General features: G+C 45.1%; 1 protein-coding gene across 1 annotated transcript in view; it reads left to right on the forward strand.

The window, feature by feature from the left end:
• The window catches only part of sec13 (SEC13 homolog, nuclear pore and COPII coat complex component), an 80,069-nt gene that overhangs the window by 34,944 nt on the left and 17,692 nt on the right, over positions 1–27,433 (forward strand). Inside the window, exon 4 of the mRNA XM_059944421.1 lies at positions 5,091–5,242. Coding sequence (XP_059800404.1) covers positions 5,091–5,242 — 152 coding nt within the window. The remainder of the gene's footprint in view (positions 1–5,090; positions 5,243–27,433) is intronic.

Below are 27,433 nucleotides of genomic sequence, written 5' to 3' on the forward strand. Positions count from 1 at the left end.
GGTCCCAAGATCGTGGCTTAAGCTTAGCTGTTTTTTAAACATGTAGGGTGGTTTGGGATCAGAAGGGGAGCTAGGGGTCAGGTTAGGGTTTATGGGCAGTGATGTGAGCTTGAGGTCAGATTAAGATTTAGGGACAAGATGTGGAGGAATTAGAAGTTAGGCCTTCACTCCTCATTTGAAGTTCAGCGATGTGGATGGGTGATGAAGGACCTCCAAAGTTCAGTCCTGTGCTTCAAGTTCAAATGCCAGCAATGTGGATGTGTGACAAATGTCTTGAGTGAGCAAGAGGCATGAGGGTTGGTGAGTCAATGTTGCTGGAGTGCGGGGTCCTATCATCAACTAATCTGAGGTCAGTCAGAAGTATGGAAGTCAAAGCCTGATGGCCAAAGCTTGGAGACGAGATGCCTGGAGGTCTGTCCTGGAGTTGGAGGACTATTCGTGTGTGTGGAAAGAGGCTTGCCTTGTTGCTGTTGTTTTGTTGCTTGTTGCGCTCTATTTTCTTTTGTTCTCTTGTTTTTTTTCTGCTGAACATTGTGGGCATGCTGTGTTAGTGGCAGAATGTGTGGTAACACTTGTGGGACTGCCCCGAGCACATTTCTAGGTGTATTGGCTGTTAGCGCAAATGATGCATTTCACTGTGTTTCGATGTACATATTGTGGCGGCTCATTTCCTAGCGTATGCGAACCGACTCACAATTAGATAGCCTACGGGGGTTTGCGAGCACAGAGCTTTGGAGCCTCTTCGCCATGGGGGGCCGGTTGACAGAGGCTTAAAAGTGAGGCTGAAGTTTTCGAATAAAGTTTTTCCTTCGACTGCAGTTACCGACTCCGTGTCGTAATTTTAGCGCTGCTTGTAGCACACCGCTACAATTGGTGACCCCGACGGTCCAAACGATTTTTGGACCAGAAATGACCGACGCCGCCTCTGTTCATGCGGTTTCGTTGAAACTGCCGGGTTTCTGGACACAGCGCCCGGACCTATGGTTCCAGCAAGCCGAAGCCCAATTCCACGTTCGCCGGATCACCTCAGAAGACACCCGCTACTACTACGTGGTGAGCTCCCTCGACCAGGACACAGCGGCCCAGGTCGCGGAGTTCGTACAGTCGCCCCCGGCAGACGGCAAGTACACGGAATTCAAAGCCCTGCTCCTCAGGACTTTCGGACTCTCACGGCGTGAGCGGGCTGCCCGTTTACTGCACCTGGATGGCTTGGGCGAAAGACCTCCATCGGCTTTAATGAACGAGATGTTGTCTCTGGCCGAGGGACACACAGGCCTCATGTTTGAGCAGGCATTCCTGGAGCAGCTGCCCGAGGACATCCGCCTGCTGCTGTCCGACGCGGATTTCAGTGACCCCCGGAAGGTGGCAGCCCGGGCGGACTTGCTGTGGAACGCCAAAAAGGTGAGCGGGGCGTCCATCGCACAGATCTCCCAGCCACGCTCCCGGCAGCAAACCAGTCCAGGCCCGGCCGCAGAGCCCACTAACCCCCGGCCCAATGAACACTGGTGCTTCTACCACCAGCGGTGGGGCGCAGAAGCCCGCCGTTGCCGCCCGCCCTGCAAGTTCCTGGGAAACGCCAGGGCCAGCCGCCGCTGATGGCTACGGCGGCTGGCCATCGGGATAGCCTCCTGTATGTGTGGGATAGAAGGTCGGGACGCCGGTTTTTGGTCGATACTGGGGCTGAGATCAGCGTTTTACCTCCGACAAGTTACGACACCCGCAGCAGGGCACCGGGTCCCCCCCTGAGGGCCGTGAATGGCAGCACAGTAAGGACCTATGGCACCCGTCAGGTGCAGCTACTGTTCGGCCCCAGCCAGTTCACGTGGGACTTCACACTGGCCGCCGTAGCCCAACCGCTTCTGGGTGCGGATTTTTTGCGAGCTCACAGCCTGCTGGTTGACCTGCCCAGGAAGAGACTGGTACACGCCGAGACCTTTCAGACGTTCTCCCTGGGCGCGGCCCAGTTGCCAGCCCCTCACCTCGGCTCCATCACGCTGTCCGACAACGACTTCACCAGGGTCCTGGCGGAGTTCCCATCGGTTCTGGCACCGCAGTTCACAGCAGCCATGCCCAGGCACGGCGTACAGCACCACATCCCGACACAGGGACCACCCCTCCATGCCCGTGCTCGGCGGCTTCCCCCGGACAAGCTCCGACTGGCGAAGGAGGAGTTCCAGAGAATGGAGGAATTGGGGATCATCCGGCGGTCCGACAGCCCCTGGGCTTCCCCCCTGCACATGGTGCCCAAAGCGACGGGGGGCTGGAGACCGTGCGGCGACTACCGCAGGCTGAACGAGGCTACCACACCGGACCGCTACCCTGTGCCGCACATTCAGGACTTTGCGGCAAACCTGCACGGCGCCCGGATCTTCTCCAAGGTCGACCTTGTCCGAGGGTACCATCAAATCCCGATGCATCCTGACGACGTCCCCAAGACGGCTCTCATCACCCCGTTTGGCCTCTTCGAGTTCCTCCGCATGCCGTTCGGCCTGAAGAATGCCGCACAGACGTTCCAGCGGTTAATGGACGCGGTGGGACGGGACCTGGACTTCGCGTTCATCTATTTGGATGACATCCTCATAGCCAGCGGCAGTCGTCAGGAGCATCTGTCCCACCTCCGTCAACTCTGCGCCCGACTGAGTGAGTACGGTCTTACAATCAACCCTGCCAAATGCCAGTTCGGACTTGATACCATTGACTTCCTGGGCCACAGGATTACTAAAGACGGGGCAACCCCTCTGCCCGCTAAGGTGGATGCGGTCCGCCACTTCCCCCGACCCACCACGATCAAAGGCCTTCAGGAATTCGTAGGTATGGTCAATTTCTACCGCCACTTCCTCCCTTCAGCTGCCCGGATCATGCGCCCCCTGTTCGCCCTGATGTCGGGTCCGAGCAAGGACATTACCTGGGACGAGGAGTCCGCCGCCGCTTTCGTTCAAACGAAGGAAGCTTTGGCTGACGCCGCAATGCTAGTACATCCCAGAATGGACACCCCTACCGCCCTCACAGTGGACGCATCAAACACGGCAGTCGGTGGGGTGCTGGAGCAGCTCATCGCAGGTCGCTGGCAACCCCTGGCGTTTTTCAGCAAACACCTGCGGCCACCCGAGCTCAAGTACAGTGCTTTTGACCGGGAACTGTTGGCGCTCTACCTGGCAATCCGGCATTTCAGGTACTTCCTAGAAGGTCGGCCCTTCACCGCGTTCACGGACCACAAACCGCTTACCTTTGCGTTTACGAAAGCATCCGACCCCTGGTCATCCCGCCAGCAACGCCACCTGTCCTACATCTCTGAATACACAACGGATGTCCGGCACGTCTCGGGTAAGGACAATGTCGTGGCGGATGCGCTCTCTCGCCCTACCGTTCATGCCCTTTCCCAAGGGGTAGACTTTGAGGCACTGGCAGAGGCACAGCAGGTAGATGAGGAGATTCCGAGTTACAGGACTGCAGTCTCTGGTTTGCAGCTCCAGGACCTCCCCGTGGGCCCAGGTGAGAGGACCCTACTCTGTGACGTCGCCACCAGCCAGCCCCGTCCGGTCGTTCCCGCAGCCTGGCGGCGACGTGTTTTCGACTCCATTCATAACTTGGCGCATCCCTCCATCCGGACAACTGTCCGGATGGTTTCCAGCAGGTTCGTTTGGCACGGACTCCACAAACAGGTCAGTGAATGGGCCAGGACGTGCATGCACTGCCAGACGGCCAAGGTTCAGCGGCACACCAAAGCCCCACCGCAGCAGTTCCATCCCGCCCACCGGCGTTTCGACCACATTCATGTGGATATCGTGGGCCCCCTGCCAGTGTCGCGCGGAGCGCGTTACCTCCTGACTATCGTGGACCGGTTCACAAGATGGCCAGAGGCGGTCCCGCTCACCGACACCACCTCCGAATCTTGCGCCCGAGCCCTGATCGCCACCTGGATATCCCGCTTTGGTGTACCAGCCCACATTACCTCCGACAGAGGCGCCCAGTTCACCTCCAGCCTGTGGTCAGCTATGGCCAGCCTTTTGGGGACTCAGCTGCACCACACCACTGCCTACCACCCACAGTCGAACGGGCTAGTGGAGCGTTTCCACCGTCACCTGAAGTCGGCCCTCATGGCCCGCCTGCGAGGAGCCAACTGGGCGGACGAGCTTCCCTGGGTCCATCTCGGCATCCGCACAGCGCCCAAGGACGACCTGCACGCCTCGTCGGCCGAGTTGGTATACGGCGCGCCCCTGGCCGTCCCCGGGGAGTTCCTACCAGCCCCGAGGGGGCAAGAGGAAGAACCCGCTGCAGTCCTGGGCAGACTTCGCGAGAAGCTCGGTAACCTGGCCCCCATACCCACTTCACAGCATGGGCGGCACCCGACCTGCGTACCCAAAGACCTACGGAACTGTCAGTTTGTGTTTGTACGAAGGGGCGGGCATCGGCCACCGCTGCAGCGGCCATACGAGGGGCCGTTTACGGTGCTCCGGAACAACGGGTCCACGTTCGTGCTGGACGTTGGGGGGAAGGAGGAGGTTTTCACGGTGGACCGCCTCAAGCCGGCCCATGTGGACCTGGCGCAACCGGCCGAGTTTCCGGCGCCTCGGCGCAGAGGCCGACCTCCCAAGCAGGTTCTGGCCCAGGCTGTGGACATTGGGGGGTGTATCTCCGGTTCTGGGGGGGGGGGGTTATGTGGCGGCTCATTTCCTAGCGTATGCGAACTGACTCACAATTAGATAGCCTACGGGGGTTTGCGAGCACAGAGCTTTGGAGCCTCTTCGCCATGGGGGGCCGGTTGACAGAGGCTTAAAAGTGAGGCTGAAGTTTTCGAATAAAGTTTTTCCTTCGACTGCAGTTACCGACTCCGTGTCGTAATTTTAGCGCTGCTTGTAGCACACCGCTACAATATAATAAATAAATCTGAATTTGAATCGATTCCAACAACACAGGATTACAGCAACTTGCAAAGCCTCCCTTTCCTGGGAAGGATCCTGAGTGTCCAACAAGAATGCTGCTTTCCAGACTTGTATCCTTGTAATGTACATGGTGAACTTTTACATGAAACAGTTAACATACAAAGAAAATTGTTGATGACATACTTAAATGAACAAATCCTTGTTCAGCCATGAAGGTCCTGTGTGGCAGGTGGCATGGGCACATCCAATGTATGGAAACATCTTGGCATCTTGTTCCTACGACCGGAAGATCATCATCTGGAAAGAGGAGAATGGGACTTGGGACAAGATGTATGAATACACAGGCCATGATTCTTCAGGTATGGATTCTCCTTGCTATTCACAATTTAGTATCTTTTACAGAAATGTTTTCTGCGTCTTTCTTTTTGTTCTGATTTGAGTCTTTTAATAGACAATAGGTGCAGAAGTAGACCATTTGGCCCCTCGAGTCTGCACTGCCATTCTGAGATCACGGCTGATCATTCACTATCAATACCCAGTCCCTGCCTTGTCCCCATATCCCTTGATTCCCCTATCCATCAGATATCTATCTAGCTCCTTCTTGAAAGCATCCAGAGAATTGGCCTCCACCGTCTTCCGAGGCAATGCATTCCACACCTCCACAACCCTCTGGGAGAAGAAGTTTTTCCTCAACTCTGTTTTAAATAACTGACCTCTTATTCTCAATCCATGCCCTCTGGTACTGGACTCTCCCAACATCTGGAACATATTTCCTGCCTCAATCCTATCAAATCCTTTAATTATCTTAAACGTTTCAATCAGATCCCCTCTCAATCTCCTCAATTCCAGTGTGTACAAGCCCAATCTCTCCAATCTCTCTGCGTAAGACAGCCCTGCCATCCCAGGAATCAACCTAGTGAATCTAGGCTGCACTTCCTCAATTGCCAGAATGTCCTTCCTTAAACCTGGAGACCAAAACTGTACTCAATATTCCAGGTGTGGTCTCACCAGGGCCCTGTACAAATGCAAAAGGACATCCTTGCTCTTGTACTCAATTCCCCTTGTAATGAAGGCCAACATTCCATTTGCCCTCTTCACTGCCTGTTGCACTTGCTCATTCACCTTCATTGACTGATGAACTAGGACTCCTAGGTCTCTTTGCATTTCTCCCTTACCTAACTACACCGTTCAGACAATACTCTGCCCTCTTGTTCCTGCTTCCAAAGTGGATAACTTCACATTTATTCACATTGAATGACATCTGCCAAGTATCTGCCCACTCACCCAGCCTATCCAAGTCTCCCTGTATTCTCCTAACGTCCTCTTCGCATGTCACACTGCCACCCAGTTTAGTATCGTCAGCAAACTTGCTGATATAGTTTTCAATGCCCTCATCTAAATCGTTGACGTAAATCGTAAAGAGCTGTGGTTCCAATACAGAGCCCACTAGTCACCTCCAGCCAGTCCGAGAAACACCCATTCATTGCTACCCTTTGCTTTATATCTGCCAACCAGTTTTCTATCCATGTTGAAACCCTGCCCCCAATGCCATGAGCTCTGATTTTACTCACCAATCTCCTATGTGGCACCTTATCGAATGCCTTCTGAAAATCTAGGTACACTACATCCACTGGCTTACCCTCGTCTAACATCCTTCAAAAAACTCCAACAGATTAGTCAAGCATGATTTGCCCTTGGTAAATCCATGCTGGCTTGGCCTAATCCTAATACTGCCATCAAGATGTGCCACTATTTCGTCCTTAATAATGGACTCAAGCATCTTCCCCACGGCTGACGTTAGGCTAACAGGGTGATAGTTCTCCGTTTTCTCCTTCCCTCCCTTCTTGAAAAGTGGGATAACATTAGCCACTCTCCAATCTTCAGGAACTGATCCTGAATCTAAGGAACATTGGAAAATGATTACCAATGCATCCGCAATTTCCTGAGCCACCTCTTTTAGAACCCTCGGATGCAGACCATCTGGACCCGGGGATTTATTAGCCTTCAGTCCTATCAGTCTACTCATCACAGTTTCTTTCCTAATGCCAATCTGTTTCAATTCCTCTTATGACCCTGGCCCATCCATACATCTGGGAGATTGCTTGTGTCCTCCCTGGTGAAGACAGATCTAAAGTATGCACTAAATTCTGTTGCCATTTCCCTGTTTCCCATAACAATTTCTCCCAATTCATTCTTCAAGGGGCCAACATTGTTCTTAACTATCTTCTTTCTCTTCACATAACTAAAAAAGCTTTTGCTATCCCCTTTTATATTCCTGGCTAGACTGAGCTCATACCTGATTTTTTCTCTTCCGTATTGCTTTTTTAGTTAAGATCTGCTGTTCCTTAAAACTTTCCCAATCATCTGTATTCCCACTCATCTTAGCCCTGTCATACTTCTTTTTCTTTAATGCTATACAATCTCTGACTTCCTTTGTCAACCACTGTGGCCCCTTCCCCCTCTTTGAATCCTTCCTTCTCATTGGAGTGAACTGCTTTTGCATCTTTTGTATTATCCCCAAGAATATCTGCCACTGCTTTTCCACTATCTTTCCTGCCAGGGCATCCGCCCATTTAACTTTGGCCAGCTCTTCCCTCATGGCTCCGTAGTCTCCTTTATTTAATTACAACATTGTCTTCATTGAATCTTTTATCTGTCAAAGAGGAAGTTCTCTTCAGGTACAACAAATATCTATTTGGGCAGATTTTTTTGAAAAAAAAATTTAGGCTGTCTTCAGTCAAACTGTTCTGATTTTCACACACAATTGCTGAAATGTTAATATTAATTGAAAGTACTGCTGAGTCGTACATATTCCTTACTCTGGTCAGCGTGAGACTGCTGAATATATGAGAGTTTTTGCCACATTTGCAAGTTGACTCCAACTTGTCAGGTTTGGTTTACAAGGACATTTATAAATAGAGGAGAGAGAAAACATAACATGGCCTCACGGCCGGTTTTGAATTTGGATGTGACATACTGATCCGTATGTGAAACAATATTGTCTCATTTTCTCTCTGGTTCTCCCTATTATTTTAATGTTATGGATAATCGAAACGGAAGCTGAACAAATAAGAAGAAATTATGAAATTAACTTATGGTTTTGAATACTTTTGTTGGATTCCAGTTAATCTTTGCCTTGGGTGAGAAATTGTATTTTCTCACTATCTTCTTAAATCAGTATCAGTTATGTTCCTCAAGGCACTATCCAATGGCTTGATATCTGTTCAAAATTATAGTGCCCAGAATTGTATGCAGTACTCCATTTGAAGCTTAACCAGTGATATGTAGGGGTTTAGCTTAATTTTTTAATCTCCTTACCAATTTGCTGTACCATCATCAAGGATATAACCCTTTGCACTTGCACCTTTCTCATTATACTAGTTAAATTATACTACTATTCCATATTGTTTCTTCCAGAATGCACAGCTAGCAATTAGCACATTTTCTATGCTTCTTTTTCATTTTGTCAATTTGCCTAAACTTCTGAATTCAGCTTCTGAATTCACAATTTAATTCATTGTCTCTGCATTATGTACATTTTTTAAAAAAATCTTCATCCTACTTGAAATAGAAAGAGAAGAATTAGTCTGGATAGTGTTCCATGGGACACCTGCTGCATATTTCCCTCCAACTAGAAATACATCTGATCATTGTAACTCTCAGCTTCCTATTTGATGGTCAAGTAGATATGTAAATTATAATTTCTTTAAAGGCAGTAAGTAGCTTCTACTTTCTGAATCTGTATTAAGTGATAATTTTGGGGTAGCACAGTTAGTACAACACTATTACCCCACCAGCAACCTGGGTTGAATTCCGCTGTTTGTAAGGAGTTTGTACGTTCCTCCCATGACTGTGTGGATTTCTGTTTTGAATTCCAATTTCCTCTCGTATTTTAAAGTAAGTTAGAGGGTCATGTGTGTGTAATTGGGCTGGAAGGGCATGTTACTGAGCTGTATCTCGAGATGAAAATAAATACAAAGAAAAATAAAATACCTTTTTGTATATCAAATTTGTACTGCCAGTTGCACTTTCTTCATCAACACTCAAATTTCATCATACAGCACGGTCAGAGTATTGGTAAACTTCTTTGCTCCAATATTTGATTTTGTTCTTGACAATATTTCTGTTGATGGGGATATAAAATTATATGGTCCATGATAACAAGGTAGATCCTTTCTCCTCTTTTAAAGTGGAATGTATATTAAGAATGTAAATAGGAGCAAGTATAGGCCCGTTGACTCATTGTGCTTCCTCTGCTACTTAGTGAGTCATGGCTGATGCTTTAGCTCAGTGCCACTTACCTGCACTCACCACATATCCCTTAATGTTTGGAACCTGTGGTTTGCACTAGTTTCTTATCCTGGCAGGATGGAAGCCTGTGGTCTGTGCTTTTGTTTTCCCCATGTTTGCTTTCCATAGCAATATAGAACACATCTGCACCAAAATACATTAGCTTTGATTATGGCTTTAGTTAGCATTCATTTCTATTTTCATATCCAAAATCTTTTTACCCATCTTCAGTGACATGATAAGGTTAAAGTACTCATTTGATAACTCTGTTTTGTATCTGTCTCCATTTTGATTTGCCCCTAGTTAGCAGCACATTTTATTAACTACTTTGGTTACTAAAGTATTTTTGAAATTCCTACTCATCTTTCCTGTCCTCATCTTTTATAAAATTCCTTTTGGCTTTCAATGGTTTTCTGCAGAAATAGTTCAATAGTTCCATTTAATATCAGAGAACATATACAATATACAGCCTGAAATTCGTGTTCTGCACATACATCCACAAAAACAGAAGTGTGCCCCAAACAATGAAAAATGCCCCTCACTCTGCCTTCCCATGCACAAGCAGCAGCAAAGCAACAGCCCTCCCCCTCTCCCACTTACTTCAGCAAGAAAAGCACCAGCACCCTCCACCCACGTCAAAGCCCCCAGGAAAGACCGTGATCTGCTGTACAACAAAAACTAGTCATTCAACGTACCACAGGCTCTCCCTCTCTGTAATAAAGGGACAGAGAGGTGTCATCCTTTCATAGCAAGAGGGGAGACCAACAGAGACATATAAATCACTGATTTTGATGTTAAAGTCTGTCGTGCCACTTTTTTCTAACTCGAGAATTGGCAACAAACTCTCCCTCACCTAACGAGAGAAGGGGAGAGAGCACTATTCACCTTGAAAAGGAGAAAGAGACATTAAAGGTAGAAATTAAGCTGTTTTCATAGATGAGCTCAAAAAGTCGCTATCGAGTGCCACCCTGGCTCCACCCAGAAATATGGACCTGCAGTTAGTCATAAATCTGTTTTGTTTATTCTATGTTCGCTTTGTCACCATCTAGGTAGCTTTAGCTTTCAATACCTCACCTAAAGAGAACATGTTTGGTTCACCCATATATTCTACCCACTTTGAAGTCCTGTCATAGTCCATGTTTTCCAGTACTTCTGTTCAGGAATTATTACTTCATATTCCTGATGAGGTCTGGCAAAAAATGTTAAAAATTAATTGTTGTACCCTTTATCTGTGTGTGTGTTTGAGGGGGGTAAAAAAAAGCAGATTCAATATCTAATGGTGAGTCCTTTAAAGATTAACTGACAATGGTAGATAACCAGAATTCGGAGATTTATTCTGCTTCTGGTTAATCTGATTTACGCTTAGTGACTATAGGTACACCTGTACACCTGCTCATTTATATAAATATCTAACCAGCCAATCATGAGGCAGCAACTCAATGAGTAAGAGCATGCAGAGTGGTCAAGAGGTTTCGTTGTTTTCAGACCAAGCAACAGAATGGGGAAAAATGTGATCTAAGTTGAAAGTAACTCAAATAACCACACATTTTAAAAATGGTGTACAGGACCTTGAAATGGATGGCTATAGAAGCGGAAGACCATGAACATACATTTAATGACCACTTTATTAGGTACAGGAGGTATTTAATAAAGTGGCCACCGAATATATGTGATGCCAATATTGTTCAAAACAATGAATGATTATTGACCTGAAACACTGACTGCTCTTGCTTCCTGTTCCTGTAGATGCTGTCTGATCTGATTTACATTTCCAACACTTTTTGTTTATTTCATTTCTACATTTGTACACAAATTCCAATATCAATGTAATCATAAACAGAAGAAATTCTGCAGATGAAGGAAATCCAAAACAACACACACAAAATGCTGGAGGAACTCAGCAGGTCAGGCAGCATTAACATCAATGAATAAACTGTTGACACTTCGGGCTGAGATCCTTCTTCAGGGCTGGAAAGGAAGGGGGAAGGTGGCAAAATAAAAAGGTGGGGGAAGGGGAAGGGGACTAGATAGAAGCTGATAGGTGAAGCCTGGTGGGTGGGAAAGGTAAAGGAATGGAGAAGAAGGAATTGGAAAGGAGAGGAGAGTAGACCATAGAAAGGGAAGGAGGAGGAGTCCCAGAGAAAATGATAGGCAGGTGAGAAGAGGCAAGAGGCCAGAGTGGAGAATAGAAGAGGGAAAATGGGGGGAACAGTTTTTACCAGAAGGAGAAATCGATGTTCATGCCATCAGATTGAAGGCCACCCTGATGGAATATGAGAAGTTGTTCCTCCACCCTGAGAGTGGCCTCATCATTGCACACCTGAAGGCCATGGACCGACATGTTTGAACAAGAATGGGACTAGGAATTAAGGTAGTTGGCAACCAGGAAATTCCACTTTTGGTAGATGGAGTGAAGATGCAGGCCCACAGTTTGCAATGGGTCTCATCAATGTAGAGGAGGTCTCATCTTCTAGACAATAGATGACAGCAACAGATTCACAGGTGAACTGTTGCCGGACTTGGAAGGACTATTTGGGGCCTGAATGAAGATGAGGGAAGAGGTGAATGGGCTAGTGCAGGTGTGACCAATATAATCAGTTCTGGCTCCTCCACCATCTAATTCCTGTCCTTTCTAGTTCTCTTAGATCTGCTTTTATCTGTCCTCCTGTGACCCTGTGCTACATCGGTGAATCTGTATCCTAATGTTATTCCCTGGCAAATTACTTGAATCATTCCCTACGATAATAATTTAATGTCTCTCTGAGAATTTTTGTCCAGTCCCGTTCAAGTGAAATCTGCTTGATTTGTGCTTGTAATTCCTGTACAATTAATTTAAGTGCTCCAGAAATTCAGAGTCCTCCATCTGATTACTTTACCATCTAGAACATAGAATAATTTAGCAATTTCAGGTATTCATCTAATTTCTTTTAAACTGACACTGAAACACCACATAAAGGACCCAAACACTGTCTGTTATTAGTTCCAACATGAACATTGCTATCAGCTTTCTTCTTGGATTCATTCAGGTGACGTACACTGCAATATACACTCACTGTTCTCTTTTATTAGGTACATATGTACACCTTAATGCATAAAAGCACGCAGACAAGGTCAAGAGGTTCAGTTATCATTCAGACCAAACATCAGAATAGGGAAGAAATGTGATCCAAGTGACTTTGAATGTGCAATGAGTGTTGGTACTAGACGGTGCGGTTTGAGCACCTCAGAAACTGCTGATCTCCTGGGGTTTTCACACACAGCAGTCTCTAGATTTTATGGAGAATGGTATGAAAAACAAAAAAAAGTCCACTGAGTGGCTGTTCTATGAGTGAAAATGCCTTATTAATAAGAGAGGATGGAAGAGAATGGGCCAGACTAGTTCAAACTGACAGGCAAACTCTACTAACCACACGTTACAACAGATAACACGTGGAAGTGGATGGACTGCAGCGGCAGAGGACGATGAGCATACACTCAGTGCCCACTTTATAAATTGGCCACTGAGAGTATTTGTAATAAATAGCAGTACACATTTAAACAGTAGGAAGGCTGAAAATGTGTTTTACAATTTTATAAACAATAAATTGAAATGACGAGTAAGATAACTGATAGTATTCAGTGTTCTCTAGGCAAGTTTACCATCATGGCTGATACGGAACAGCGTGAGCATTTGGGAAGTCAGTGGGATGTATGGAGATGGATTTGCCAGCTCTCTGAGGCTGTAAGCATCTTCTCCTGGATGGAAACGACATTTCCACGTGCGTTCTTTGCTCACAGCCCCTCCCTTTCAATTAGGACTGGGTCAAACTGAGCAGAGGTGGGAGTGCTTAGCAGAATCATTCACTCACTCACTGGCTGCTCTTCCCATGCCTGCTTGCTATCCCGTTTGTGATCCCTTCTGACACACTTTTTTTCATTTCCAATGTATAAGCCGTTCTGGTAATGAGCAGCTTTCATGAGGGAGCCCCCCTCCCGTAACCTGGGGATTGTCTGTAGTGAGAACAGAGAATTAAGAACATCAAAAATAACAGCAAAGTATAGACCCATCGGCCCATGATGTTGTGCTGGCCTTTTAACCTAAGATCAATCTATATCTTCCCTCCCACAAAGTCTGTGTTTTTTTCTATCATCCGTGTTCCTATCTAAGAGTCTCTTAAATGTTCCTAGTGTATCTGCCTCTACCACCACCCCTGCAGCGCAGTTTCAAGATCAATTCAAAGAGAGATGGGTAATTAGGAGTTACAGGGTTGACTTGAAGATGAGATACTAATACTCAAATAGTGAAAAAAACGGGTTCCACTCTGCGTCCACAGTTTACTAAGTATAAGATTTATCAATTTATTTTTTGTTTTAAATTCACAAGCAACAAAATAGCCATGGCGCTTTTCCAAATCATTCTGTGCCAGCAGGAAAGCTGTTCTGACCTGTGAAAGTTAAAATAACTTGGGTCACACTATTCTAGTATAAATTAGCCTAAGGGACTCATTTATCTAGGCTGTGGCACAGCATGGTTATACAAAATAGGTACCAAAGATGATTGAAGATATCAAACACTTTGATATTGGAAGCAGGTAATAATACAACCTCTGGAATGTTTCAGAGCAGAGATAAAAATTAGGATCCAGTAAGCATATTACTTTTGGAGAATATCCTTTCCTGTTCATTTTAATCCATGTACAACCTATTCTCACACTTCCTCCAAAAACAATTATCCAAATATCTTTAATCCATTTCTGCACTTCAAATAAAAGGTCTACCACCGTGATTTAATTTAAGGCATAATTAGTTTTCTAGTTTCCACTTTTTCCTTTATTTTCCCTAATTCATTTTCAACATCTGCCCTTGGCATTTGAAAGCAATCAATTTGAATACAGCCTCGTAAGCAATCAATCGACCATATGTGGAAGCTTCTAATTTACTCTAGGTCATTGATCCAAAATGATGAAGATGTTTTGAATACTTTGGTTGATCTATTGGTCTGGATTTTCTCAGTGCTGAAGGTGGAACTCTAATTGACAGCAACTTGGCATTTTTGCAAAATCCTGAAATTGTTGGTGTTTCAACTCCTCCACAGATTGCACTGTTTGCAATCTCCTCCGGTTGAACCGAGGGAAATTTCCTGAATTGGCATGATTTCAAACTATAAACAAACTAGTCCTATTGTAAATTGTCTTGAAAATCTTGCATTTCATTGACCGAGGTTTCCATGAAATTTTGAGAACATTATAAGCTGTATTTAACAATCTGGCTCTGAAAAAAAATCCAATTTCATGTGTGTGGATTGCCAAAATTTTCATTTGGAGGTATATAAGTTATCACTTTGATCTTAATCATATGTATATATGCCATCATTTCATTAGCACTCAACGTTTCAAACCAAGTCCCTTCATTGTCAAGACAACTTTAAAAAGCCAGGGACAGCACCTAAGAGCATTCTAGGAGGCTTCAAGAAAATCTCCATTCTCAATGGTGGTGGAACCAGCACAAGAATGCTAAACACAAGACCATAATCACCTTTTGGAACTTTTCGACTCAGGACGTCGACAGTTTATTCCTCTCTGTAGATGCTACCTGACCTGCTGAATTCCTCCAATATTTTGTGCGTGTTGCTCTGTATTTTCAGCATCTGCAGAATTTCTTGTGTTAATTAACACTGTAATAACAGAAAATTAATTGAAGCTTGTTTTTTTTTTCCCCCTGCTGGTCACCCAGCTTAATAATGACCACTAGAAATCACATTGAACTGATCTCACAGTCATAGAAATTAATGGCATAGAAAGAGGCTGTTTAGTCCATTATGTCCATAACAGCCAAAAATGAACTTTTTGTAACTCCCATTTCCCTGTTCTTGGTCCCTAACTCTTCCAAGTGTTCATCCAGGTACTTAGTAAAAACAAAGAGTTTTGTCTTTCAGCACCCTCCCAACTGGTGAGTTCCAGACCCTGCAACTCATAGTCTGAATGTTTTTGTTCTTGACTCTCCGCTGATAGTTTCACTTGACTTGGACTTTGAATTAACCTAACTTTGTGCCCATGTGTCACTGGCCCTCTGTTAAAAGAAGTAGAATTACTTTTGTTTACCATGTCTAGGTACATCTCCTCTTTGCCTCCTTTGTTCAAAGTAAAATCTTTGAAAGAAGAGAAGAATTTCTTTATTAGGAAATACAGTTCTCAGCACAAAGATTACCAAGCTCTTTGTAAAGTCTATATGCAAAGCACATTACCTCATGCACAAAATATGTGGGAGAAAAGCTGACAGCAGAGGGAAGTAATGAAAACATAGTTCTAAAAGACTAATGTATTGACTCTGAGAGTTTAAAAAACAAGCAACTCTTCTTTACAAATATAATTACAAAGATTTTAGCTGACAAGGGACATTCTGCATTAAATTTAAGAAACCATTGGGTGATTGCAGAAATGTATTTTCTTGAGGTGGATTTGCACCCCAATTTGAGAACCTCTGTGAATCACGCATGAAACTGAAGTTATATAAGAAATTATGCTTTTGATAAACAGTGCAAGTCTTCTTTGTACTCATGCAATTATCAATTTAGACAATGTGAATAAATTATAAAAGGTCAGGTTTGGAAAATCTCTAATGAAAAGAAATTACAGACAGACAGGCAGACAGACATTATTGATCCTGAGGGAAATTGGGTTTTGTTACAGTCGCACCAACCAAGAATAGTGTAGAAATATAGCAATATAAAACCATAGATAATTAAATAATAATAAGTAAATTATTCCCAGTGGAAATAAGTCCAGGACCAGCCTATTGGCTCAGGGTGTCTGATACTCCGAGGGAGGAGTTGTAAAGTTTGATGGCTGCAGGCAGGAATGACTTCCTATGACGCTCAGTGTTGCGTCTCAGTGGAATGAGTCTCTGGCTGAATGTACTCCTGTGTCTAACCAGTACATTATGGAGTGGATGGGAATCATTGTCCAAAATGGCATGCAACTTGGACACCATCGTCTTTTCAGATACCACGGCCAGGGAGTCCAGTTCCACCCCCACAACATCACTGGCCTTACAAATGAGTTTGTTGATTCTGTTGGTGTCTGCTACCCTCAGCCTGTTGCCCCAGCACACAACAGCAAACATGATAGCACTGACAACCACAGCCTCGTAGAACATCCTCAGCGTCGTCCGGCAGATGTTAAAGGGCCTCATTCTCCTCAGGAAGTAGAGACGGCTCTGACCCTTCTTGTAGACAGCCTCAGTGTTCTTTGACCAGTTCAGTTTATTGTCCTTTCGTATCCCCAGGTACTTGTAATCCTCCACCATCTCCACACTGACCCCTTGGATGGAAACAGGGGTCACCGGTGCCTTAGTCCTCCTCAGGTCCACCACCAGCTACTTAGTCTTTTTCACATTAAGCTGCAGATGATTCTGCTCACACCATGTGACAAAGTTTCCTACCGTAGGCCTGTACTCTGCCTCATCTCCCTTGCTGATGCATCCAACTTTGGTAGAGTCATCAGAAAACTTCTGAAGATGGCAAGACTCTGCAGTGGTTGAAGTTCGAGGTGTAGATAGTGAAGAGAAAGAGAGACAGGACAGTCCCCTGTGGAGCCCCAGTGCTGCTGACCACTCTGTCTGACATATAGTGTTGCAAGCGCACATACTGTGGTTTGCCAGTCAGGTAATCAGTAATCCATGACACCAGGGAAGCATCCACCTGCATCACTGTCAGCTTCTTACCCAGCAGAGCAGGGCGGATGGTGTTGAACGCACTGGAGAAATCAAAAAACATGACCCTCACAGTGCTCGCCGGCTTGTCCAGGTGGGCATAGACATGGTTCAGCAGGTAGACAGTGGCATCCTCAACTCCTAGTCGGGGCTGGTAGGTGAACTGGAGGAGGTCTAAGTGTGTCCTAACCATAGGCCGGAGCTGTTCCAGAACAAGTCTGTCCAGGGTCTTCATGATGTGGGAGGTCAATGCCACTGGTCTGTAGTCATTGGAGCCACTGGGGTGTGGCGTCTTCGGTACAGGGACAAGGCAGGATGTCTTCCACAGCACAGGAACCCTCTGGAGACTCAGGATCAGGTTGAAGACATGGTGAAGTACTCTACATAGCTGGGGGGGGCGGGCACAGGCTTTGAGCACCCTGGAGCTGACACTGTCGTGGTTTCTTGTGCCCCACAAATGACCAGGAGACGCAGAAGATTCTTCAAGAAGGGTTAAACTTTAATTTGCAAATCAAAGCTGAGACGGTCATTGAGCTAGTCACCGATCCTTGTACATAGCAGTTTTTATAGCAATCTCCTGGTTTAGTTGCATTAGCATATCCAATCGGTCTATAGTTGCGTATCACAAGTACATCTGCCACTATTGTTTCTACCCATTGACTTAATCCTCTTCTAATCTACATCTTTTAGCTAGCCTCTCATTAACACACCATTCTGCATTCTTAAGATTTCATTCTCCTACTAAATTGGATACATGCATAGCAAATAGCAAGCTCAAAGCTGACTACATAGTTTTGGTTACACAGCAAACAATGCAACTTTTATACTCCAATATATCCCCCCTTTGACTCACACAGAGAAAGAAGACTAAGAGTCCACGCACAAAAGCCCCAATAAACTCAAGCACTTATTCCCAAATCTCGGGTTAAACTATAATTTTCTGCGCCAAGACCTCAAAGTATTCTCTCCGTTACCCTGGGCTGCTGAGCCAAAAACCTGGCCCTTTGTACCTGAGACAGGGAAAAAAACTCAGGAGCCCTTACATTCTACTCCCACACTGTCGTTTTGCTCTTGTTCATCCTGCAGGTGTTGTAGGCTGATACATTTTCGGTGTTTCTTTCTCCACTAAGCTTGCTTCAGTAATTGCCACGAGCATCGGAAATTGTTTGGTTGCAGCACGCGCTACAAGGAAGAAAACAGCACAGCACAAGCGCACAGCTCAACAATACAATACTGACAGTTATTGCCATTTTAGTCAGCCATGCTCCCCATCCTTCTTTATTTTCTTTATCACTTCCCCCCTTGCACAATGGTCTGAAATCAGAATCATCAGTAGAGGGGTGGGTGCTACCAACAAACCGTCTTCCATGCTCCGCAAGCCTTCCGGGTTCTGCTTGGCCCCCCTACGTCTCCACATTGTCTGTTCTGCCAAAGTTGCCTTACCTTGTATTTCAATTAGGTCCTCTACCACAGGTTCTGGCGCTAGTCTTACCTGGGGGGCAATGACAGCTGATGTACATCCAGACGCTTTTCTGGCTGCCTCGTCCGCAGCTTGATTTCCCTTAGTTATTACATCATTTCCCTTTTTATGTGCCTGGCATTTTACTATAGCCAATGCTTTAGGTTTCATCATGGCTTTTATTAAGTCTAGAATTCGCTGACAATGTTGTATGGGATCTCCACTGCTTTTTTTTAAAACCTCTCTGTTTCCACACTGCCCCGAACAAATGGCATACTCCATGAGCATATGCCGAATCAGTGTAGATGTCTACTTTCTCACCTTCCATCGTTTCACACGCAGCTGTCAGGGCTTTGATTTCTGCTAGTTGGGCAGAACACGGTTGGGGACAGGACTCCATCCTAATAATCTTATAGCTCGACTGATCCTGCTGCACTACTGAGAACCCTGCATGATTTCCATCATAATCCCTATAACAAGAGCCATCTACGAACAGAACCTTTTTATCTGCATCCTCTAGTGGTTCTGACTGTAAATCTGCTCTCAATTTGGCAAATGCCATCGTCTTCCCTACACAATCATGGGGTTCTCCTTCATAGCCCAAAGGGACAAAATCGGCTATATTACTGGTAGTGCATCTCTGTATAGTTATGTCTGGAAATGTCAATAACATCTGATACGCTGCTATCCTGGCTGGCGTCAGCACAAATTTCCCTCTTTCTAGCAATTCTGCTACTTTGTGGTGTGTGTACAGAGTCACAGGCTAGCCCAGGGTTACAGATGATGCCTTTTCATATGCATAGTACAGCGCCGCCAATCCCTGATAACAGGGTGGATACCCCTGAGCCACCTCATCTAGTCTCGTACTATAGTATGCTATCGGCTGCTTTGCTTTCCCTGTGCCTGTCTCTTGTGTTAGAACCGCTGTGACATAACCCTCCTGTCGGTTGGATACATACAAATGAAAAACCTTCTCGTAGTCAGGCAAAGCTAATGCTGGTGCTGACTGCAATTCTTGCTTAATAGTATTGAAAGCTATCTCCGCCTCTCCATTCCACTGTAAGCCGTTCTTCAAATTTGAATGTCCTACTTCTTTCATTATCTTTCTCAAAGGTTCCAGAATCTCAGCATATTCTCCTATCCAATCTGAGCTGTACCCTGCCATTCCCAAAAACGTCATCATCTGCCCTACAGTCTGGGGTTTTGGGGTCTTAGTTATTGCCTCAATCTGATCTGGTGCTATCGCCTTCACTCCCTTGGATATTACCCTGCCTAAGTATTCCACTTGCTGCATGCAAAATTGCAGTTTCTTTTTGGATACTTTATGTTCTCCGTGCGCCAGCTTCTCTAACAGAGTTATAGTGTCCTGCTCACACTGTTCCTTACTGTGGGAGCAAATCAACAGGTCATCCACATACTGTAACAATGTACTTTCCAATGGTATGTCCCTTCTGGTATAGGTATACTGAGCACCTCTGTAAGTAAATGCAAACAGATACTGACACTGTTCGGCCAGTGGAATGCTGAAGAAAGCCGAACACAAAGCAATCACTGAAAAGTAACTTGCTTCTGGTGGAACATTAGTCAAAAGCATGTGTGGGTTGGGGACTACCGCTGGCCAGTCCTCTACCACATCATTTACCACTTGCAAATCATGCACCAATCTCTACTTAGATTTATCTGCTTTTAAGACCGGCAGCAACGGGATATTGTGTGGACTGTTTGTTGTTTTAAGCACTCCTATTTCAAGCAACCCCTGCACTGTTGATGCTATTCCCTCTTCTGCTTCTGGTCTTAGAGGGTATTGTGGTCTCTTGGGTGGAATTGCTCCCCTTTTCAGCCTTATTTCCACCGATCTAGCTGTTTTTATTTTCCCTACGTCCGTGTCATGCTGTGACCACAGAATAGATGGCAACTCATCTAACCTTCTATCTTTCTGCTGGCCTCTTTCCTTTCCCAGCAATGGCATGTGTGGTTGGGGAGTTATTTCGACCTCTCTCACTGTCCCTACCATATCTACACTTACCATTATTTTAATGCAATTGTTGTCTTCTGATATCCACACCTCTGGCGTGATTTTCCTCCACACTGTTACGGTTTCAGCACACTTAACTAAGGGTCCTAAGTCTTTAGACTGATATCCCTTGTTTACCAACAACGTTATGTGGGGCGCAGCCTCCGGTATCCTGTACCATTTTTCTAAAAAGGTGTTCAACTTAACATGTAAAGCTGCCCCTTGCTTTCCAATTATCACAGCTTCCCCTTCCAGGTGCTGTTGGGTACATGCCTCCAGGTGCCATCTCTCCTCTAACTCCCTGTTCTGAATCTCGTCAAAAATCACAGTACAATGTAGCTCAGATTTGGGCATTACAGCCTTGGGTAATATTGCCTGCACGCCTTTTTTCCATTTTTCCCAGGTTCCCTGAATCTGATCTGCAATGTCTCCTATCCAAAAGACATTAGCCTTCTTGTCTTCTCGCACTATCAATTGAGCCCCTGCTCTTTCCACACTCAGCCCATTTCTGGTGCATTCTAATTTTAATTCCAGTTTCAATAAGGCATCTCTGCCTAACAAATTAATCGGAGTTCCTTTAAATACTAGCACCGGCAAATCAATTCCTTTATTTCCCATTCTCAACCGCACTGGAGCCGTGCACTGTGTCAACTGTGTTTTCCCCGAGAACCCTACCGTCTTAATAAACTTTCCTGACATGGGAAGGTGAAGGGCATACTGTGGCTGTACACAAGTGTACGTGGCTCCAGTATCTATCATCATTGGTGTCAGTTGCCCTTCTAACATCGTCTGCCTCCTGAACATCGTCTGCCTCCCCTGTTATCATTGGGTAATGTCCCTTCCCACTCGAGTTCTCGGGGCACCCCTAATACCTCGCATAGGGGTTAACAGGTCCGCTTGGGCCTGTGGGGGCTGGTCCTTGGCTAAACTTTAGTTCCCTTCTTATCGGTTCCTGCTGGTGTGTGACAGGCCATGGTGTAAACGGACAATCTCTTCTCATGTGACCTGGCTGATTACATCCCCAGCACAATCTCTCTACCTCTCTTTCCCCCTGTTTCCTCACTGGTCCCCTCTGCCCATAGCTCCTTTGTCCCCCTCCTTGGGACTTCCAGTCCTGTCTGGGCTGTTTGAATTTAGTCTGTTCCTGATAGGGCATTTGTGGGAATGCTCCTCCAAAGACAATTATTGGCATGGGGTTTTCCAGCCCTTGTCTTACAGTATGATCGGTTCCTCCATATAGCGGTGCTTCATCCAGTTCGATGGCTGTACTCGGACCAGTGGTTGCTGGCAGCATCTTTTTGCTTTTCTCTTTTTCCTGCATTTGTATTAACTTTCTTTGCACCTCTTCCTGCTGCTCAGCCAACCTTCGTTTGTCTTTCCGGTATTTCTCAACCGCATGGACTAAGTGGTCTCTTAAATTCTTGTTGGGTCATTGATGTCAGCCCAACCACTTCCTCTAGTTTGGATTTTACTTGTGGAGGCATTGCATCCAAAATGCTATGTCGGAACAGTGTGGTGATAAATAAGCTATTTTCCACCTCTTGCTCAGTCTCCAGTCTCCACCTTTTCAACTGGTTTTCTACGTAGGCTGCTGGGTTTTCAGTGTCTCCCAGTGGATCCCTCTTTAAGGCTTTGGGGTCCACTTTGGGTGGATAAAGCTTCCTGAGGGCCTGCCATACCCTCTGCCTCACTCTGTCAAACCTGTCTCCATCAGTTCTTGGGTCATTCGAGTTTACTATGCCAGCCATTTCCATTAGTTTGTTAAATTTGGAGGTTCCCATCAACCTTATCAATAGTGCCTTCAAATCTCCCATAGCCAATAATCGTCCCGCTGTTTCTTCTTCAAAGGCTCTAATCCATTTCCCTGCTCCTTCATGTAGATTGGGCAGAGTGTTTTTCAGCCCTTCTAGGTCCTGGGATCTCCGAGGGATGTACTGCACTTGTCCTGATCCTTTAACTAACAATGGCATCATTCTTCCTCCTTCTTCCCACCTGCCCTGGCTCTCCTCCTCGCCTGACTCCCCATCTGTCCCAGGGTATGTCTTTACTGCCTCCCACACAAATTTCTCCAGGGTCCTCTTCTTCCCTCGGTCTCCCTGTGGAGTCCTTCCTTTCTGTCCTGATTCAATACTTGGTTGGCCCCTGGAGTATTTTTCACATCTCCTCTGGCAATCCCCTCTCAGTAACTTATCTAGCTCTCTCTCTACTTTCGCAAGTCACTTCCCTACCGCTGCCTCCTGCTCTTCTAGGCTTCTGCCTCCTACCTCTTCCCCACAAATTCTCACATCCTCTCTCTCTCTCTCCACTTAACTCTTGCTCCTCCAATGAGCAACCTTCTCTTTCTTCCTGTCCGTGTCTGCACACCTGTGGCAGGGACTCCTCGTGATCCTTACTCGTGCTTGATTCCCTTCTCTCTTGTGTTTCTCCAAGACTCTCATCTCCTATGTTTTTTCCACTTCCTCTTGAATGCCTCATCTCTTCCTGCCCTGATGAGCCACTTTCTTTTCTAGTCTGTTTATTTCTATGGTATAACCGATACTCCTCATACTCCTTTTCCTCTCTCAAGTATTTCATTCGTTCAATCTCTTCTTTCATTTCTCTCTTTGCCTGTTCCACCTTTATCCTTTCTGCCTGTATCTCCTTCCATATCGCTGCTTTTTCCTTCTCGTATTGTCTTTTTCCCTCCTCATTGTCCCAAACTTGTACTTCTCCCTGCATGTTTACTGTTCTCGTCAGCAGGGGGTACTGCTTAGGGGTTCCTTCCTCATTATAGGGAGGGGGCTTTTCTGTTTCTTTCGCATCCGGGTACGGAGCTGAAGCCAGCTTCTCACTGTACCTTCCTGTCTCTCTAACGGGCTGTTTCTTCAGCACCTTAGTGTCTTCCTCGCTTGTAATCAATATTCTACCTGTCCTCCTCAGTCTTTCTCCCTCCGTTCTGATGAGTTTTAGCACTTCCATTTCTCGTTCTCTTTTTTGCCCTCTTCTTAGATTTATCTTTTGGTTTGTAATTTTTAATTAGTGCCTCCATTTCTTCGCACAAGCTTACATCAAACGTTCCTTCTCTTGGCCATTTTGTGACCAGGATTTTTGGTTTTTTTTCCCCCATTTTTCTGAAGTTTTTGTGATCTCATATTTATTTACCGGGATTTTTTTGCTCAGAATCTCTACTGCCGTTCCTTTACCTGTCATGTTGTTCTCTCTGTTTAAGGTATTTCAGAGATTCACAGTTCGTTTACTGGATAATATTATATACTCTAATTCTATGCCTAGTCTATTGTCTATCTACCAGCGCTTTAAACTATATATTGGACTGCCCTTGTTTCCTATTCTGTCCTGCCCATTCAGACCTTTGTTTCATATGAAGCGGTATCCACAGGGATTTTCTCTCTATTTTTCCTTTCCCTGCCCATTCAGACCTTCGTTTTATACGAAGTGGTATCCACAGGGATTTTTTCTATTTTTCCTTTCCTTGCCCATTCAGACCTTCGTTTTATATGCAGCGGTATCCACAGGGACTTACCAACACCACGTGAAATTTTTCTTCACTTAACTTCTTAATAGCTTATTTGTACTTATCCTCACTGCAGTGTTCTTGATCAATTCTCTGAGCCTCCTTTTAACCCCCAATTCTGCTAGATTCTTTGGACCGGAGAGACCCTTTGGCAGTGGTTCCACACTTCTGAGACTCCAAGACCTCCCGAAAACCAACAGAATTCTTAGTCCAAATTGTCGCAAAAAGCGCTTACCTTTTGTTTGGGTGCACCCTTAATTCTGTTAGCCTTGTGGGGTTCCCTAGAGGACTGGGAAGCGTCCCCAATCTGCCGTTTTCTTTCCACGGGTCTCTTTCTGGTCCTGTCACGGTCGCCAATTTTGTCGTGGTTTCTCGTGCCCCACAAACGACCAGGAGACACAGAAGATTCTTCAAGAAGGGTTAAACTTTAATTTGCAAATCAAAGCTGAGACAGTCATTGAGCTAGTCGCTGATTGCCCACCGATCCTTGTATATAGCATTTTTTATAGCAGTCTCCTGGTTTAGTTGCATTAGCATATCCAATCGGTCTATAGTTGCTTATCACAAGTACATCTGCCACTATTATTTCTACCCATTGACTTAATCCTCTTCTAACCTACATCTTTTAGCTACCTCTCATTAACACACCATTGTCTTCTACATTCTTAAGATTTCATTCTCCTACTAAATTGGATACATGCATAGCAAATAGCAAACTCAAAGCTGACTACATAGTTTTGGTTACACAGCAAACAATGCAACTTTTATACTACAATAACACCATCCGGGCCTGCAGCCTTGCTTGGGTGGAGACGTTTCAGCTGTCTTCTCACCTGTTCAGCTGTGAAGCCCACTGAGGTGGTTTCAGGTGGAGGAGGGGTGTAGTCATGAGAGCTGGGTGAGGAGGGGTAGGAGGGGAGAGTGGAGTATGTGTTGGTTGGGGGCCGACAACAGATGAATCGTGGGGGATGGGCAGGGGCCACGGTGTCAAATCTGTTGAAGAACAGGTTAAGTTTGTTGGCCCTGTCCACACTGCCTTCAGCTTCTCCATTGCTAGTTTGCCAGAACCCAGTGATGGTCCTTATCTCATTCCAGACCTCTCTCATGTTGTTCTGCTGGAGTTTCCACTCAAGCTTCCTCTTATACCTGTCTTTAGCCTCCCTGATCTTGGCTTTCAGGTCCCTCTGTATTGCCCTCAGCTCTTCCCCATTTCCATCTCTAAACACCCTCTTTTTAGCATTCAGGATGTCCTTAATGTCCTTTGTTACCCATGGCTTGTTATTTGAATAACAAAGGACAGTTCTTGCCAGAACATTGCAATCCACACAGAAGTTGATGTAACCAGTGATGCACTCTGTGAGCCCATCAATGTCCTCTCCATGTGGACATCAAAACAACCCTGGAGTGCCTCATAATTATCCCACTTTAGAATGGGCAACAGTCCTTTCCTTACATCCTGCTGTCTCTGCCTTTGCATCTGTGATTCTTGTGTTTTTTTTTCCAGAACAATTCAGCTGAGCCAGGAAGGGAATTTTTGCTACTCACTGTGATCCAGGGAAACCATTTATTCTTTGGATAAGAGTCCAGAGTGAAATGGCACCATCTTAAGTGTGCCTAGGACTATAATTGGAAGCATTTTTTCACACCAAGATAATTGAGATCTAGAATCCTTTCTCTGTAAATATTTAGATGTTGGAGTAATTAACCATTCAAGAAAGGTCCGTTTTTTTAATTAAGGATTTCAAAGGATGTGAATTTGAAGAAGGGGTACAGATCAGCATACTATAGTTGAATGGTGGAACAGGCTTATAAAGCTGATTAACCTTCTGCACCTGCATTCCAATGAATGTTAAAATGGCTTCTTCTTTCTAAAATCAAGCTAAAAATGTAATGCCTCTTACTTTATCAAACGGCATTGCAATACCTCCATGAAGGATTTCTCATGATAGCAGTTTCTGAAATGGCCTCCAGACTCAAAGTGAACTATGAAATGATTTGTATGAGTAGATTCCAAAGGCATCCCAAGAATTGTTGACTTACAAATCCACCTCTCTCTTCAGTATCAGATAAATGGCTCAGCAATCACATGAAATAAATTTCCATTCATGTTTTAATTGGGAGCAAAAGAAGTTTAGACTCAGATGAGCAAGATCTTAGTGCCAGCATGATTGACCTCTAATTGCCATAACTTTTTTGAATGTTGTGACTCTAAAGAGGAGAATATTTTCTTTGAGCTGTTGACTGTAATTTTACCAGAGCTCCATAAAACCACACCTGGGAAAATATTGTAAATTTAAAGAGCATTCGCTGACGCATCATCTTTGGAATCCAGATCTTTGGCCTTCATTTGGACCAAAGCTATGACGAGGTTTGAACCAAGTTGTCCTAATGAAATTTGAACTGATCATCTTCAAACAGGTTATTGATAAGTACATTTTGATAGGTACTGTTCATGACAAATTCCATCACTTAGCTGATAAATCACTGTAGCTGGGTTTAATTTGTCCTTTTCTTGACAAACTTCTGTGATAGTGGGGATCTTAGGCAGTGATCTTACCGAGTGAGCTCATCCACTTGGCTCTTGTAGCTGAACACAGTTATTTCAGCTTTGGCTTTTGCATTTATAAGACCATAAAACATAAGAGCAGAGTTTTGTCCATCGAATCTGCTCCGCCATTCAGTCATGGCTGATCCTTTTTACTCCATTTCATTTTTGTACTAGTTCTACCACCATTGAGAATGTAGATATTCTAGGAGGCTTCAAAAATGCTCTTAGATGCTGTCCTTGGCTTCTTAAAATTGTTTTGATGTCCTGTTGCCAGCCATAGCCAGTGTACAGAAATGCAGAGAAAGTTTGCAGATGAGCAAAATATAGAGTGATCTGGGTGTTTTGAGTATAAGTTGCAATTTGTTATGTGGCAAGAGGATCAGAGATCATAAATAAGGAAATATTGTTATATTTGTTGGTGGGGCCACACCTGGGTACTGTGCACTATTTCCCCTGGTCTGTCAAGTACCAAAGAATATACACCTAGTTGCCCAGTAGCTCCTGTACCTAATAAAGTGGCCACTGAGTGTATTTTCATGGGCTTCTGCTACAGTAATCCATCCATTTGAATGTTCGACGTGTTGTGCGTTCAGAGATGCTCCTGCGCACACCAGGTGGTTATTTGAGTTAATATCACCTTCCTATCAGCTTGAACCAGTCTAGCCTCTCATTAACAAGGTGCTTTTCACCCATAGAACTCCTGTTCACTGGATGGTTTCTCTTTGCATCATTCCTTGTAAACTCTGGGATCAGCAGATTGTAAGATACTCAAACTGCACCATCTGACGCCCAACAATCATTCCATGGTCAAAGTCACTTAAGAGTACTTTTGTTCCCCATTCCCCTTAGTCTTAACAACAACTGAACGTCTTGACCATGTCTGCCTGCTTTTATGTATTGAGTTGCTGCCACGTGATTGACTTATTAGATACTTGCATTAAGGTGGACAGGTGTACCTAATAAAGTGACCACTGAATGTATATTATTTGGTGTTTACAAGAATGAGGGGTTAGCTTATTGAGGCATATAAGGTCTTAAC

Source organism: Hypanus sabinus, chromosome 19, assembly GCF_030144855.1.
Source record: "Hypanus sabinus isolate sHypSab1 chromosome 19, sHypSab1.hap1, whole genome shotgun sequence".
Lineage (NCBI taxonomy): Eukaryota > Metazoa > Chordata > Chondrichthyes > Myliobatiformes > Dasyatidae > Hypanus > Hypanus sabinus.